The 16,078-nt window shown below is 38.5% G+C and overlaps 2 protein-coding genes and 2 long non-coding RNA genes across 4 annotated transcripts; 2 read left to right on the top strand and 2 right to left on the bottom strand.

Annotated features, from left to right (window-relative positions):
• The first annotated feature begins 1,415 nt into the window (after positions 1-1,415).
• LOC131955926 (ankyrin-3-like) lies at positions 1,416-5,108 on the top strand. The gene has a single exon (XM_059320245.1). The coding sequence runs from the start codon at positions 1,416-1,418 to the stop codon at positions 5,106-5,108; it is 3,693 nt and encodes a 1,230-aa protein (XP_059176228.1).
• A 3,835-nt stretch (positions 5,109-8,943) lies between these two features.
• On the top strand, positions 8,944-10,059 carry LOC131955925 (FMRFamide receptor-like). Its single transcript, XM_059320244.1, has one exon. The coding sequence runs from the start codon at positions 8,944-8,946 to the stop codon at positions 10,057-10,059; it is 1,116 nt and encodes a 371-aa protein (XP_059176227.1).
• Positions 10,060-10,619: 560 nt separating this feature from the next.
• LOC131955940 (uncharacterized) lies at positions 10,620-12,666 on the bottom strand. The gene is made up of 3 exons (XR_009388917.1): positions 12,585-12,666; positions 11,779-11,863; positions 10,620-11,013 (listed from the first exon to the last, which is right to left on the bottom strand). It is a non-coding gene; the product is annotated as an uncharacterized LOC131955940 (long non-coding RNA).
• A 26-nt stretch (positions 12,667-12,692) lies between these two features.
• On the bottom strand, positions 12,693-15,614 carry LOC131955939 (uncharacterized). Its single transcript, XR_009388916.1, has 4 exons — positions 15,555-15,614; positions 14,718-14,818; positions 13,319-13,411; positions 12,693-12,858 (listed from the first exon to the last, which is right to left on the bottom strand). It is a non-coding gene; the product is annotated as an uncharacterized LOC131955939 (long non-coding RNA).
• Between the last annotated feature and the right edge of the window lie 464 nt (positions 15,615-16,078).

The raw sequence follows: 16,078 nt of genomic DNA, 5'->3' as shown, positions 1-16,078 counted from the left end.
TTGAGCAGTTCTTTTTAAGTACCACACAATAATAGGGTGCGCATTTCCTAATTAACAGTGCAGAAAAATATCAATCTTTTTAAAATATTTCTAGGCCTACCCAAATTTTATTCCTAAATCGTATTGTTTTGTCTGACGCGCAAATTCGAGTATGTCTAAAACCTGGGTTTTCTAAGATAGTCGCCAATTGGTAGACTAAACCAATCAACAAATTCTAGCAATGGAATAGAGAAGCCACAATGATTACTGTGCAAAGTTGTACTCAGTCATGATTCTATGAAACATTCAAAACTAAAACGTCATTTTGAAACTAGTCATTCGGAGCACACCAAAAAGATATGGAGTTCTTTCCTCGGCATAAAGCTAGTTACAAACGATAGAGACTTGATTAAACAGGAAGTTTTTACAAGGAAACATAGCATCAGTGCAGGCATCATATCAAGTCGCATTAGAAATTGCCAAGCAAAAAAACCTTTCACAATAGGAGAAAATCTAAAAAAAAAACCCTGCTCGTTGAAGATGGTGAAATTAATAGCAGTTATGTCCATAGATGTTAAGAACACATTTTCAATGATATCAAGCTTTCACCATTATTCAAGTTCTTACTATTTGTGTCTGACCTAACTGAAATGGTATTTTCGTTAACTTATCAATGCACACATACAAACGCAGATATAGACACACAAATTCATACAGTGTTACACAACCTTTTTTTTACGGACTGTAAATCGTCGAGATTGGTCTTTAACTCAATTACTGCATATACGAAAAATTAAAAATAAACAACAATAATAAAAATTTAGCTTGTAGATTTATTTTATTAGTAAAGATATTTCCTGAATACTCGTATGTATTTTTTTTACAGTTTAAACATGAGTTTTCATTGGAGGGTAATCCCCGCAAGCAGTAACGGCAACAGTCACCCATCGAATAACCACAGTTATCAAGTTTACAATGCCGCTTGCAGAAGCTGCCTTGGTTCAAGACACAGGGGGGTGCTGAATGAGAGGAATCAATTTGGACAGACGGCATTACTTATAGCAGTGAAGAACGGAAACATAAGAGCAGTACAAAATCTCGTACAATTTGGGGCTGATTTAAACGTCAGTCGGTCACGGCATGGACATTTTACCGCGTTATCGTTAGCAGCAGAGATAGAGAGGTTAGACATTGTGAAATTTCTAATCGAAAACGGTGCGAGCGTCGCTTGCGAACAGTTAGACAAGATTTTACTTTCAGCGTACAACAATGGCTTCATCAGAACTGTAGTTCAAGCTGAAAAATCACGTGATGCCGATGGACCGTTGGAGCAGTCGGTTTTATTCGCTGCAGTTCAATTAAAAAGGATGGATATTCTACAATCTGTACTTACGGCTGGGGTTTTGCTAAACAAAGTAAATTGCTGGAAGAAAACCATGCTGCAAGTTGTTTTAAATGAAGATAATACTGAAGTAGCCGAACTTTTGATTTCATCTGGTGCGAATCCTAATAATGTAGACTTTACAGGCCAAACAGCCCTCAAAACCGCCTTTAGAAACTCTTGTAAAAATTTCGACCTAATTAAGCTACTACTTGAAAAAGGTGCAGACGTTAATCATAAACCCTGTTTAGGGGAAAGAGTCTTAAATGTTGCCGTGTATGAAGGTAACCTTGACCTTGTCAAACTTCTTTTACAACATAAGGCAGAGGTGAACTTGTCCAATAAATGTGGAAACACTGAATACTGCACTGATGAATGCAGCAGATTTGGTCGATTCACAGAGCCACTTGTAATTAGCGCTGCCAATCAAGGAAATATGGAAATCATGAAGGCTCTGATGAAACACGGTATAGATTTAGATGTAGAGTTTAATGAAACAAATGCGTTGCTAACTTCTGTTGATAAAAATGACGAACCAATGTACACGCTTCTAATAGAAAACGGTGCTGAGTTGGACTCATTTAACTCCAATGGCGAAACAGCTTTATTTATGGCAGCTAAATCTGGGAACCTTGGACTAGCGAGGCTTCTCATCATGCATGGCGCCGATGTGGATATTTTAAACAGTAAAAAAATTAGCGCCCTGTTTCTAGCTGTGGAGTTGGATCAACCAGAGATGGTGAAGCTTTTGGTACAAGCCAAAGCTGCATTAGACACATCTTTCTACAGCGGTAACACGGCTCTCCACATCGCTGTCAAACACAAGAGAGTAGAGATGACACAAGTACTCACCCAAGCTTGGGCTGAAGTGAACAAAGTCAACGACAAGGGACGGACGCCATTGATGTACGCTTTAAAGTTTGGACACCTTGAATGTACACAAATCCTTCTACAGCATGGGGCGGATGCTAACATAAGGGATATCACTGGACGTATCGCACTAGCTTTTGCTTTAGACAATCGTGAAAGGTTCTACCAACATTTCGACGATTTTGTTCAATGTATCAAAGTTGTCCTTGATTTTACCAAAGATATCCATATGGTGTACAGACTACGAGAAAACAGAACAACAATTTTGATATCTTGTATAAAGCTTGAGTGCTTTAAAGTTTTTGCAATGTTACAACGAGCAGGGGCGGACCTTGAACAGGTGGACGATCAAGATGATACGCCTTTACTAGCGGCTTTGCGACTTCCGGTTGATAAACAAGTTGACTTCGTTAAGGTACTTCTCTTTACAGGAGCGAAAATCGATGTTACTAATAACTTAGGACAGACGCCACTTTTCTTAGCCGTAAAAAACAATAACCTCGATATCATTAAATTGTTTGTTCGTGAGAAGGCTGAACTGAATACACGTTTTCCTAAACATGTAGCAGGGAATTCCGGGACAGTATTACACTTGGCTGTCATAAACAGAAGCGTGGAGATTGTACAGTACTTGACAACACTTGACATTGACGTCAATTTACAAAATGATGAAGGAAAAACAGCTTTAATATTGGCAGCGGAGTTAGGACTTTCAGAGTGTGTGGTGGCTCTTCTTAAAGCTAAAACCGATGTCAATATCAGAGACGCCAAAGGCTGCAACGCTCTTGCCTATGCTATAAATGGACGCAGTCCAGAATTAAATCCATCAAACACCTATCTTTGTTGTGTCAAAGAACTTTTGGATTACTCAAGCGATGTCAATGTTCAATATAAAATTGATGATAGAAAAACATCACCTTTGATGGATAGTATTAGACTTGAATATATGAGCTATGTTGACTTGCTGTTAAAAGCAAGGGCAGATCTAGAACTGACGGATGAACGTGGGGAAACTATTTTAATGGCTGTTATCATGTCAAAACAAAGACGATGGTTGGAATTTGCCAAGCGCCTTGTAAGAGCTGGCGCTAATGTAAATGTTGTGAATTCGGTTGGCAAAACTCCGTTGGAGATGAGTATTCGCAGACGTAATTTTCATTTAGTTAAGCTGATTCTTCAGTCGGGAGCTGATTTAAAAGATGTAAAGGACAACGTCACGTGTCTCCACGAGTCGTCCCGACAAGGCAATGCGGAAATTGTCGAGTTAATGATACAACTGGGTGTTGATGTGAACTCTAGAGATAAACACGGTCAGACAGCTGTTATGGTGGCCGGCAATACTGAATGTCTTCACATGCTAATCAAGTCTGGGTGTGACGTCAACAAAACTGACCACAAAGGCAGAAACGCTGTCATGTTGGCATCACGTGATCTAAAAGTAGAAAACTTGAAAGTTCTCATCTCTTCTGGAGCTGACGTCATTGCCAAATCAGTTAACGGTAAACCTGCGGCAATAAAAGATGTTGATGGCAACACGTCTTTACATTTAGGCTTAAAATGTTTTGAAATCACGAAGGTGTTGCTTCAGGCTGGCGTAGACCCTGACGCTGTTAACAGATCAGGGAAGACGCCCCTGTTGCTAGCACTAGAAGATTATTGTTTTGACACACGAGTTTTAAGCTTGCTGATTCTTCACGGCGCCAACGTTAACAAGAGAGACAGAGAGGGTAGCACGGCATTAATGATAGCTGTTCAACGAGGTAACCCTTATAAAATTCAAATTCTCCTTGAAGCTGGAGCAGAGGTTATCCAACGGAAAGACTTTGGGGCGCAAATATGGGCAGTTTGCCTTGCTCGCAACTATAGTAATGAGCACTTGGATCTGATGGTAAAAGCTGGAGTAGACATTAGTAGCGTGAATGAACACGGTGAAACAGGTCTTATGTTGGCTGTAAAACATTCTAGAATAGAGGCGATACAGTTTTTTATGGCGGTCGGTGATTTGGACAAAACAGACGCACGAGGAAGATCTGCTTTAATGTACACTACAGATGAATCGATTCAGAAGATTTTGTTAGAGGCTGGAGTTTCTGTCAACTTACAGGACTACAAGGGGAAAACTTGTTTGATGAAAGCCGCTAAAAATGAAAACACAAACATTGAAACATATGTAGAGCTGTATAGCAGTTATGGGCTTAACATGCATGTCGAGGATAATAAAAATAGAACGGCCTTGTATTACGTCTTCAAAGTAAAGCCAAACAACCATTCAACATTCTTTATGATAAACGTTATGTTTCTTTTGAAAAATGGTATAAGTCCACTGATGAAAATCAATTCTTCTGAATTTAAAACAACGGTGTTCGATAAAATTATGAGAGAAATATATTTCCAAGAACTTTTCTCAAACAAGATTGAGATGATAAGGTTGTTTGTTTGCAATGGATTTTACGTTTTACTCAATGGATCTTCGATTCTCTGCCAAGCATTGAATGTCAATAAAATGGACATAGTAAAATACTGTTTAGCAAACTGCTACTTAAACCTTAAAGACCTAAAATTACTCAAAGAAAAAGAGAGTTATCTCCCTGCCAACATAAAACCTGCACTCAGTGAACCGTGGCCACTGGTCAAGCTTGCCCTCATTACCGTGTCGTCACACATGGGCTACGGGGCTGAGAGAATCGATAGGGTCAAAAGGTCAGAACTGCCCACAGACCTGCAGGATGCCTTGCTGTTTAACACACCTGTGGCCAGACTTCCGACAAACGAATGGTCAACTATTCCATTGAACTTTGACCCTAAGATCTACGATGAATTGGAAACACCTAGACAGTATTTAAGTTTTTGGCCCGTTGACTGTTATCTTAAACCTTAATTTTTCATAATTTACTTTTTTTTAATGTTGCTGTCTTGATAGTGTATTTGTCTATTATTATATTTACAAGTTTTAAATTTTTCTTACAAGATACAAAAATGTTCTTTCAATTACTCGTCGCAAATAATTAATTAGATTTATTAATGCAGTAAACTGTAAGAAATATAAGTAAAGTGACCATATTTATCGAATGTAAAATTAGTTTTTGTAGTAACTATTTAGTTCCGTTTAATTTCAACAAAACAGTTTAGATCTAACCTTAGATAAGGTTTTTGTCTTTTCTCTTTTTCTTAGAGGTTTTTTTATTTTAATTTTTATATGTCAAAAGTTTAGTTTATTGTAACTGTAACATTCATTTTATCTAAACAATTGTTGTTCGATTGGAAAATCTACACATTGCACTGGTAATTTCCAATTTTATTGCAATGCCAGTGGATAGTAAAAAAAAACAACCAATTATTTTTATTTTATATGCTGAGAAATGTCTTTTACTTGTATGTAATTTTGAGAGCCAAATGTAATAGCAATACCACATCACATGAAATTGTAATAACAATACCACATCGCATTCAGATGTAATAGCAATAGCACATCACATCCGAATACAATAGCAATACCACATCACATCGCAATGTAATAGCAATACCACATCACATCCAGATGTAATAGCAATAGCACATCACATCCGAATACAATAGCAATACCACATCACATCGCAATGTAATAGCAATACCACATCACATCGCAATGTAATAACAATACCACATCACATCCAGATATAATAGCAGTTAAATTTTCTCGCTCTAAAACATGCCTGATCCTAAAATATTTGTGAATACAACCATCTTTATTTTTGTCCGTATAAATTGTATGACTCAATTTCAATTTGAAAAGTATTCTGATTTTTTTTTCCTTATCTTGCTGATAATTATTACATGAACAATAAGCTTTTAATTACAGCATACACACATTATACTTAGTTATAATTATCATTAAAAAAACTTTTTATTTATTGCTTTTGATGACAAAGCTTATTAAATAAATTCAATAACAATCTTACTAATAAAACATTTAATGTGTGTTTTCTATTTGTAATCATATGTTTTAAAATCTTTTAACATTCTGATAATGATTTTTAAAATAAAGCTACTATAAAAACAAAGACTTTACAATTAAAGAGAAAACAAATAATTTCTTTGATTCAAGCTTACAAGACGGAATACACAAAGCTATGGCCGAAAATCCAATATATAAACACAACTAGCCAAACAGTATTGTCTCCAGAAAAAAAAACCCACTGTCCTAGTTATACAAATCCCACGAGCCGACCCGCGGCATATCATACGCCGCTATTTAGTTGTTTTTTTTTCTACTTTTCAGTAATTCATAATTTGTGAATTCGACAGTACCAATGCTGCCACTGAAAATATTTGCTTTAAAACTCTAAACCCCCATCCCCCCCAGTGAAAGCAGCCTCCTCTTAGGTACCTCCTCTAAGATTAAAATAGTTTCAAACTGAATTATCTGCCCCTAATAGCCGTCACCAAACTAAACATTTAGCGTGAACTCCAACTCATCTGACCATGTGAGGGGGGGGGGGGGGAGGGTAGCGATGGAGAGGAAGAGAGGGGACTGCAAGGCGCGCGCTTGCAGCTTGTTTTCTATCGGCTCCCAGAAGAGAATTATATATATAGATAGTCACTAAGTCAGTTATCCAATCGGAACAATGCAATTAATAGAACAGCAGGCTCCATCCAGTTGTATTACGTCGGCATTTAATGTGATCAGTTCCTTGCTCAGCCGTCTTTACTTTCCCTAACGCGAGACAGGTACCCACCAGAGTTGAGTGAAATCAGGAACATCATTCAGATTGGTTTCCGGGATTCGAACTCGAGACTTTCGGGTTAGCAATGGAAAGCACTATACTATACTAACAAAATAAAGCCCTAAGCACAGAAAAAAAACCCACATCAGGCGATGCTCTTAGTACAACAGCGCATCCGTATTTCGTCCACTTACGAGACGCGACTAATTTCGAAGTGGAAGTGGTTGGGCTTGTTTGGAAGTGGATGGGCTTGGTTGTAAGTGGTTGGGCTTGTTTGTAAGTGGTTGGGCTTGGTTGTAGGTGGTTGGGCTTGTTTGGAAGTGGTTGGGCTTGTTTGGAAGTGGTTGGCTTGTTTGGAAGTGGTTGGGCTTGGTTGTAAGTGGTTGGGCTTGGTTGTAGGTGGTTGGGCTTGTTTGTAAGTGGTTGGGCTTGTTTGGAAGTGGTTGGGCTTGGTTGTAAGTGGTTGGGCTTGGTTGTAGGTGGTTGGGCTTGTTTGTAAGTGGTTGGGCTTGTTTGGAAGTGGTTGGGCTTGGTTGTAAGTGGTTGGGCTTGTTTGGAAGTGGTTGGGCTTGGTTGTAAGTGGTTGGGCTTGTTTGGAAGTGGTTGGGCTTGTTTGTAAGTGGTTGGGCTTGGTTGGAAGTGGTTGCAGATGGTTGGGGGTGATGAACATGGATGGACATGATTAGGTATTGTTGGTCATGCATGGAGATGGTTGGTTATAGTTAAACATGGTTAGATGTCAATGGATATGACTGGATGTGGTTGTACATGGTTAGAGATGGTTAGAGTTGGATGGAGATCTACACAGATGTTATGTTTACCACTTGAAAGCTTTAATTCAACTAACGATACATTATAATCATCAATTTACCCGGAAAGCAGGTATGTTATTTTAAAATAACAGTTTTAATTAAATGTCTAATCACCATCAAACCATGCTCGCCACATCAATTACTGAGAATGTTCTTCCGCGATGGCACAGAAAACAATAGGTTAGAAAAACACAACAAAGTAATCTATTATTATAAGATCGTTATTCTCTAACTACAGTAGTTTCCCTTGTATAATACCGTCTGTATTAAAAAAAAGAGACATGTCATTATTTTTTGTCTATACTGCTCTTCCAAAGTTTTCAAGATCTTTATTGTATTAAATTATACAAAAATAAACACAAATGTATGTTTCTTCTAGTATAATTATTGGATAAAAAATTACAAATAAATGTTAGTTTTAGTAACAACGCAAGTTTATTGTACTTTACAAATAATAATTTCAGGGAGGGAAATCTGGCGTTGTTTTTAAAAAACGAGGAACACCATTTATCTGTATGATTATATAATTTATTTGAACATGTGTACATTGTTTATAATAAATTGTAAGCCGACACTAGAACATTTGGGGGATTTGATTTTTAGATTTACATTAAATGATGTATAAATGAGAGAAAACAACTTGAATATATTCCCCAGAGTCATAAAATAAATAACACTGTAGTTTTAATCTTGAAACCCATTTTAACTTTTGTTTTCGTTGCGTCAAAAAGGCACGTTTTTTTTTGTTAATTTCCAGCAACTGTTTTTTTTTTTTAAATTCAATTATACGGCCCTATTGATTCTTTATAATACTCTCTAATACAACTAGGTACCGTTACAGAAAATATCATTATAAAACCAGATACCGATCGAGTGACGCTCTAAGATTGAATTTTAAATAAACACAGTAATTAGAGAGCCGCACTAAGAGTATAGTTTAAATAAATACAGTAATTAACGGACGGGATTTTAAATGGTTTTTATATCCAGCTGAGAAAAATTCACCGCAAGTCTGTGTATCCAACTTGTAAAATATATTTTATCTATAAATAAAATATATAGAATTGTTTCTTTATAGAATTATAAGAAACAAATTTGTCTAAGATTATCTTAAGTTAATGGTTGGAATATCTGTTGATACGAAAAAAAAATTGGATACACTTGGATAGTCATAGTTTTTGTTTTCGAAACTAAAAACATGGAAGAAACACGAAACATGAGTGAGTGTTATGACTTGTGTGACAAGGAAATTCTCTACAACTATATTTGTAAAGCCAGGCAAAACAATACTATGGAGCACCGAAGCGATCATATTCGGTGGGAAATTGAAATAATCTATCAAACAATGAAATGTTTTGTCAACCCATCCATTTCTATTATTGGACTAATCGGAAATATCTTGAGCATTTGTATACTGATACAAAGTGGGTTTAAAAAGCCCTCAAACGTGTTTCTGTTAGCCCTTACTATATCAGACTCTTTGTATCTCATTCGACCAATCAGTGCTCCAAGTCTACTAAAGGTTTTCGGTCCGTCTAAACTTAGACCTCTAGTGTACGGTTGGGAATTCCCGGAAAACTTCGCATTTTTCGCCTTCGTCGTTGAAAAATCCATCATGTGTTTTGTTGGCTGGGGTTCGTACGTCTCCACATCTCTACCAGCGGTCATCACCCTTGAAAGATTTATCGCCGTGTATTTTCCTTTACGTCTCAAAACCGTCGTCACTGTCAAAAGGGCCATTTTTATCGTGGCTGGAATCTATTTTTTCTGGCTTTTTTGGAGCGTGTTCGTGTACGCTTCGTGGTTCTCCTTCGAGTACCACACCCTGTCCGAAGACGTCTACTACGGCATCGACGTATACTCCCAGTTTTTTTTCGACAACGCCAACATCATGTTCCCTCTGTATTTCCTCGCCCTCAACTACCTGACCAGCGTGTTCCCCATCTCCATCACCATCGTCTCCTGCATCCTCATCGCCCTGAAGATCCGGATCGCCCAGCGAAGACGCCGGAAACTCACCAAACACAAGAAAACCTACACCTCACGAACTACGCGTACACTACTAGCCGTTTCTCTGATCTTCGCCATCGCTCACGGGACCTACTTCATCCTGTCGTACATATTTCAAGACGTTATGGTCGCAGGGACAGACGAATCGCGCGTCGTTGGAGAGTTTTTAGTGGCCCTAGTTCTCTTCAGCAGTGCCAGTAATTTTTTCGTCTATGTTTTCCTGAACAGCGGGTTCAGGAAACTATTTTTAGACATGACGTTAAAGCATATCATTTGCCGTAAAGGCGGGACAGAAGCTGTTTAAAAATAGATGCTGGAAGTTAAGTGTTAATTTTATTTAAAAAATACCTTAGATATAGTGAAACACACAGAGATTTTCATTGTACTCTTAAACAAAATGGGACTGCGTGGTCTAGAAGTAGAGCGCTAAAATACTGACCAGAAATTCTCGAGTTTGAATCCAGGTCCTAGTAAGTAGAACGTCCCTGAGTCCACCCAGCTCTGATGGTTACCTAAATCATATTAGGGAAAGTAAAGGCAGCTGGGCATAGTGCTGACCACACTATCCCTTCAAATACCGAGGTCACAGAAACAGGTAAACTCTACTTTCGAAAAGGGAACTTTTTAGTATTAGTTTGCTTAAAATTAAAATTCAGATATCGTAAAACACCTGTGGATAATCGCTGCACTTCTCAACACAAGTAAAGTCGCTTCAAAATGACGAAACTGAACGTTTCAATGCTTAAAGCAATTTAGAGGTAACACAAAGTAAATCAACATCTAAGAAATGAAGCTACATAATATATCTGTTTAAAATAAAAATTATCTCAACAAACTGAGAAAACCGACTCGCATTAAGTGGTGTAATTTTAATGACAATATTCACACATTAGTAATGTTAATTTAGCATCCACTTCTATCTCAATTATTTTACTCTATTCGAATTCACTTTCAACATGACCATGTCCCACTTTCTCAAAACGACATTTTTTCAAAATATTCAACTATAAAAGAAAAAATGCTTGTGAGTATGTTTTCCATGTCTCCACAAACATGGCAATTGTATCCAATTTTACAAAAAGCTGTACTCTCATCAGATCTTCCCGTAGTTTAAATTGTTTATTCATCTTGCTGATATTGCCGTGATGTGTGGTCTTGTTTCGCCGTAGTGCTACTTTTTCCTCCGTAGTAAAAAACGTGATTCCAGTAAAAGTTGTTCAAGCAAAATTTTGAAGAGCACAGACCTGATTGAACTGACCTTAAAACACACCACAAAAAAAAACCCAATTAAAAACAATTAAATAAAAAGTTAATTAAAAATCTAATTAATGTAACAGTAACTGCACATAAAACAAATGTGTTTCGTGACATGAGATGTTGAACTTTATATTTTTAGTGGCGGGGTGGGGGTGGGGGGGGGGGGGGGCGGACTAAACTTTCCAGGAGTCGGACACTGGTAAACGTATATATTTTCTATATAAATTTCCATTTCGTCGGTGAGGGTTGGGGGGGGGGGGGCGGGGGGGGGGGGGCTCCGCCCCGCCGAAGAGATAACTCGACCGAAGAAACACTGGGTGTAGCATAATTGATGAATTGTAATTTGTGTACATTCTAATCAACGACACATGAGCTATCATCAGTGGCGTTGCTAGGTCGGGTGTCACCCGGTGCGGCACTTTGCGGTGTCACCCCCCCCCCCCCCCAACACACACAAGAAACAAAATTTATATTTATAAGTGTGTGTCTGTGTGTGTGTGTGTCTGTGTGTGTGTGTGTGTGTCTGTGTGTCAGCCTACATAGGCCTATAATTTAAACATATGCCACGTACGAGTACACTGCAGACTTAATAGTAACGATGTTTATCTATAGTCTGTACATTCTGCAATTTTCTGCCATGGTGTTACCCCCCCCCCCCCCTTAAATGGTGTCACCCGGTGCGGTCCGCACCCCCCGTCCCGCCCTCGCTACGCCACTGGCTATCATTATTGGACCGTTAAAATTTAATGCACAAATCGTCCTTTACCTGGCATGATCAAAAACGGATGAATAATTCTCCTGAATTCGTCTAGAGGAAGTAGTATCCTGGCCTGATATCCAATCTTTTTCGGCTGGGGATGGAAGGGAAGTAAATCTGTTGCAGTTGTTTGACACGTTCTTTAACAACTAGGTTAGCACGTAGTTTGACAAGTGATGTTATACGTTGTATGAAAACTTTTGTGACATGTTTATTGTCAAGTTTTTTTTTGACAAGTACCTTACATCACTATTGTAAAAAAATCCTCACAATGATTTGATACATATCCATCTATTTATACAACTAACATAGCATATATCTGCTAGACCTTAACTATAACCTATTAGCGTTACACGGTACCGGGAATGGGATAGGGTGCGGTTCGCACCGGATAATATCATTTAGGGAGTAGGGGGGGGGATTGGGCTGAGTAGGTGAGTGTCCACTCTTCGCCACTCAGCTCTAAACCAAAGGCGTAGCGAGGGGTGGGGAGGGGGGTACATATGTCCCCGGGCGTCGACCTTAGGGGGCGCCAAAATGGGTTGGAAAAACAAATTAAAATATCATTTTAGCTGCAGTTTTGCATTAGAAATATACACAATATATCGAGGGAAGGGGTGTGTGCAAATGGAATGTGTTTGAGGGGGGGGGGTGTGCAAATTGAAAATTGAAAGGTTGTTCCCGAGGGGGGCGCCAAATTAAAAGTTTGTCCCCAGGCGCCAAGAAGGGTCGCTACGCCTCTGCTCTATACCCACCAGATCCTTAAAATATTTGCTACATTACCTAACGTTTAACCCTAACCTTTGAACCCTCACCTCACCACAGTACAAGACCCTCACAAAGAACTGATCCGTCTCCTTGTGTTTATACAACTCGAATAAAATATTCCCACTGAACTTTAACCTTTGAACCCTCACCTCACCACAGTACAAGACCCTCACAAAGAACTGATCCGTCTCCTTGTGTTTATACAACTCGAATAAAATATTCCCACTGAACGGTGGCCATCGACAATCCCAGATTCCCAAGGCCACCAGCATCGGGGCCAAGGTCGTGTCGTGACCTGAAAATAGGTATAATTTTGGACACCTGAAATGAGAGTAGTTGAGTATTACGTATACGATAGTTTCTGTCTGTAAAAATTGGAACTAGATAATAGAAGTGTAAATTTTAAGAAGAGACGTTTTAATATTAAGTAGACATTAATTTCAAGAAAATAGTTAATCATAGCCTAAGCCTAAGCTAATGGGAAAAATATACAGTAAGGAATTTCAAAACTTATTTATAGCATCTGAGTTAGACGTTAAAAAAATTAAAAGAGACCCAAATCTCTAATCCTAACCTGCTTTTCTAACTCGACGTTTTTGCAACCAGAAAGTTAACTACGTCTTTTATAGGAATAAATGCCTCGTGTATAATCTTCAGTTAAAGTCATTTGTACATGCATGTGGCCCCCTAAATACCAGATTGTTAAAGTCACATGTAGATTAATCTGACGACTCACGCACCCTATAGTAAAATTCAAATGCATATTTATGTTATCACTTACGTTTTTTCATCCGCTCCGTTTTCTATATTGTATAATAATGTGTAGAGCAGCTGACCAATGGAAAGCTTCGTTACGTCGTGTCGGTTTCGGCCACTGAAAGTAAACGAATTCGATTGGTGGACTAACCATGTATGCATCATGAGATTTCACAAAATCTATCTCTTTCTTATTAACACAATCAAGTGCTAAGCGAAAAAGTCGATTTGACGGAAAACTTATACACTTCACATCATGAAATCACGAAAAGTTGTTTGATCATCATTATAACCAATCACCTTAAGAAAAAGAAATTGGATATAGTCTAGTCAATTTTGTTTTTAAGGGAGACCCATAAGAAAAGGCAGATAGTAGCACTAGATAGGAAGGAGGTCCGGCCGAAAACGTCATGGAGAAACTTTCGAGCAGGAGGAAGGAGAGGCTGGAATGTCACGGATATAGGATCAAACTTAGCAGGTTTATAAAAGGGCGAAATGTTTTCTCGGTCTTATGATAACTAGCGAGCAGACATAAATATATGTACGGTGTGGTCTTCTTCTTCTTCGTTCTTAATTATTAGTGTTGAAGGGGATCGAGATTTATCTGCCAGTGGGTTTGAACTCGAGACTTTTGTTCAAATTTATCAACCATGCGCTTTTTGCCGACTCGACCACGCCTCCAACACAATTAAGCGCTAAGTATCAACTTGTTATGCGCCATTGAGGCCGCCGACTCCGATTTCAAACTACAAGGCAGCAGTTGTTTAATTTGGGAGTTGTCTCTCCTAGAAGAGTGGCTGTCCCCAGCTAACGAGCCTCAACTGCCCGAGGGTTCGAACTCGAGTCTTTTCGGTTTAGCAACCATGAGTTTTGCCGACTCGACCACGCCGACCCCTACGGTGTGGTGAACTCTACTTCAATTACCCATACTAAAAAAAAAAGAGAAACGATTACAAGGAAAGAAAAAAAAATATAGACGGGAAAAAACGGAAAAATATGTTTTATAAAGACATTTTTGGAAATGTGTTATTCCATAGCCAGAAATTTCAACATTAATGGAATCTTTAAAAAGTGGTTTTAAGTTTTTAATAGTAACACTAATCGTCCGCTAACCCAAACCCTAAAACCCATCCTGGCCCTAAACCTAATTTCTGACCCTTACTCTAAACACTGTATAAGAATATTACTAATAACCTAACACCTATTTTCAGAAGAGTTTATTGTCTGGTTACAAATATATCTCATTTGTTTGTGTATACAAATTTGACAAGACAATACAAGTCGAAAGCCACTCTTGCAGATAAGGGTTTGATATTTTATATCAAACTCATCATATGAAACACATTTATTGACAGTAGTTATGTATGGAAATAAAACCATTCTTTACGTAATGTATTCTACACATCACGAGTTACCGTTCTTACCCAGTCCTTCCAGCATACACCGCGTGTATAACTTTAGCGGCGTTTTCTTCTATCATGTGCTTGTAGGGTAGCAGCATGGGTGGGTATTCGTTCCCGTGGGTCTGTAAGGAGGGGGGGGGGGTCAGGATTAGGAAAAGTGATACAAGGGAAGATAATAATATCTTCAAGTGTTAGATGGTGAAAAAAAATTATAATGAAAACATTTGTAGCTGATAGTTTTGTTGGTTACAAACGCTGGTAATAATGAGCCGGTATCTAACTAATATTCGCACAAAAAGAAATACGGCACCCAACAAAAAAACATTCAGCATCCAACAAAAGTTGCAGAAACAAGCATCTCACACATCAGACGTCATGTAGAGTACCCTTTACCATCAAACAGATCATCCACCCTTGAACAAAACACACAACACCCTAAACTGCATCCAACATCCAGCACAGTTTTAACATCCCTCATCCACAACACCATCCAGTATCCAACACCATTTCCAACATTCAATACAAGCTTCTAACACAACTTCTTACACAGTACCAAACACAGCATTCAATATTTAACACAGCATCCATCATCCAACATGGTATCCATATCCATCAAAGGACCCAACAAAGAATCCGGAAATTATCACAGCATCTAACATCCAACACAATATCCAACATCCATCAAACATTCATCAGCCAACACGACAAAGCACGACATCCATCAAGGCATCCATCATCTAACAAAGCATCCTCCATCCATCAAAGCTTATATTATCCATCAAAGCATCCATCATCCATACATCAATCATCCAACAAAGCATCCATCATCCAACAAAGCCACCGACGAAATGTACTTACAATCCGCGAGGTGATGTCGTCCCTCAGACACGCAAAGTCTACTTCGTTGGGAGACACACCTGTAAAACACAGGTAACGTTATGAGACACACCTGTAAAACACAGGTATAATTAGGGAACACACCTGTAAAACACAGGTAACGTTAGTAGACACACCTGTAAAACAAAGGTAACGTCCCTGAGAGCACCCAACTCTAACGGGTACCAGACTCACGTTAGGGAAACTAAAGGCAGCTGAGCATTGTGCTGGCCACACTATTCCATCACATGAAGAGGTCATTTAAATAGAAGAACTCTACTTCATCTGCACCATGTGTCTTTGACACGAACGAGAAACGATGATGATACGCTTATTAGGAAACTAACGAACTGTATAAGTTCTGTTGATATTATAATACATGCTTTGAAAACTTCATTAAAATTACTCGTAACTTTGAACAAGTCATGAAACTCTCTTTTCTAGTATTTCTAACCTCGTACAAATGATACATAGTTGTGGCGTCAACCAATGTATTCATAACGGCA

The sequence above is a fragment of the Physella acuta genome, unplaced genomic scaffold (genome assembly GCF_028476545.2).
Source record: "Physella acuta isolate Inbredline_101_S28 unplaced genomic scaffold, ASM2847654v3 ptg001116l, whole genome shotgun sequence".
NCBI classification, from domain to species: domain Eukaryota; kingdom Metazoa; phylum Mollusca; class Gastropoda; family Physidae; genus Physella; species Physella acuta.
The sequence above is the reverse complement of the archived record's forward strand: the minus strand, read 5'-3'. Positions and strand labels throughout refer to the sequence as shown.

Bases quoted from the DNA above. Each gene is read 5' to 3' on its own strand.
- LOC131955925 (XM_059320244.1), top strand. From the start codon at position 8,944: ATGGAAGAAACACGAAACATGAGTGAGTGTTATGACTTGTGTGACAAG.
- LOC131955926 (XM_059320245.1), top strand. From the start codon at position 1,416: ATGCTGCAAGTTGTTTTAAATGAAGATAATACTGAAGTAGCCGAACTT.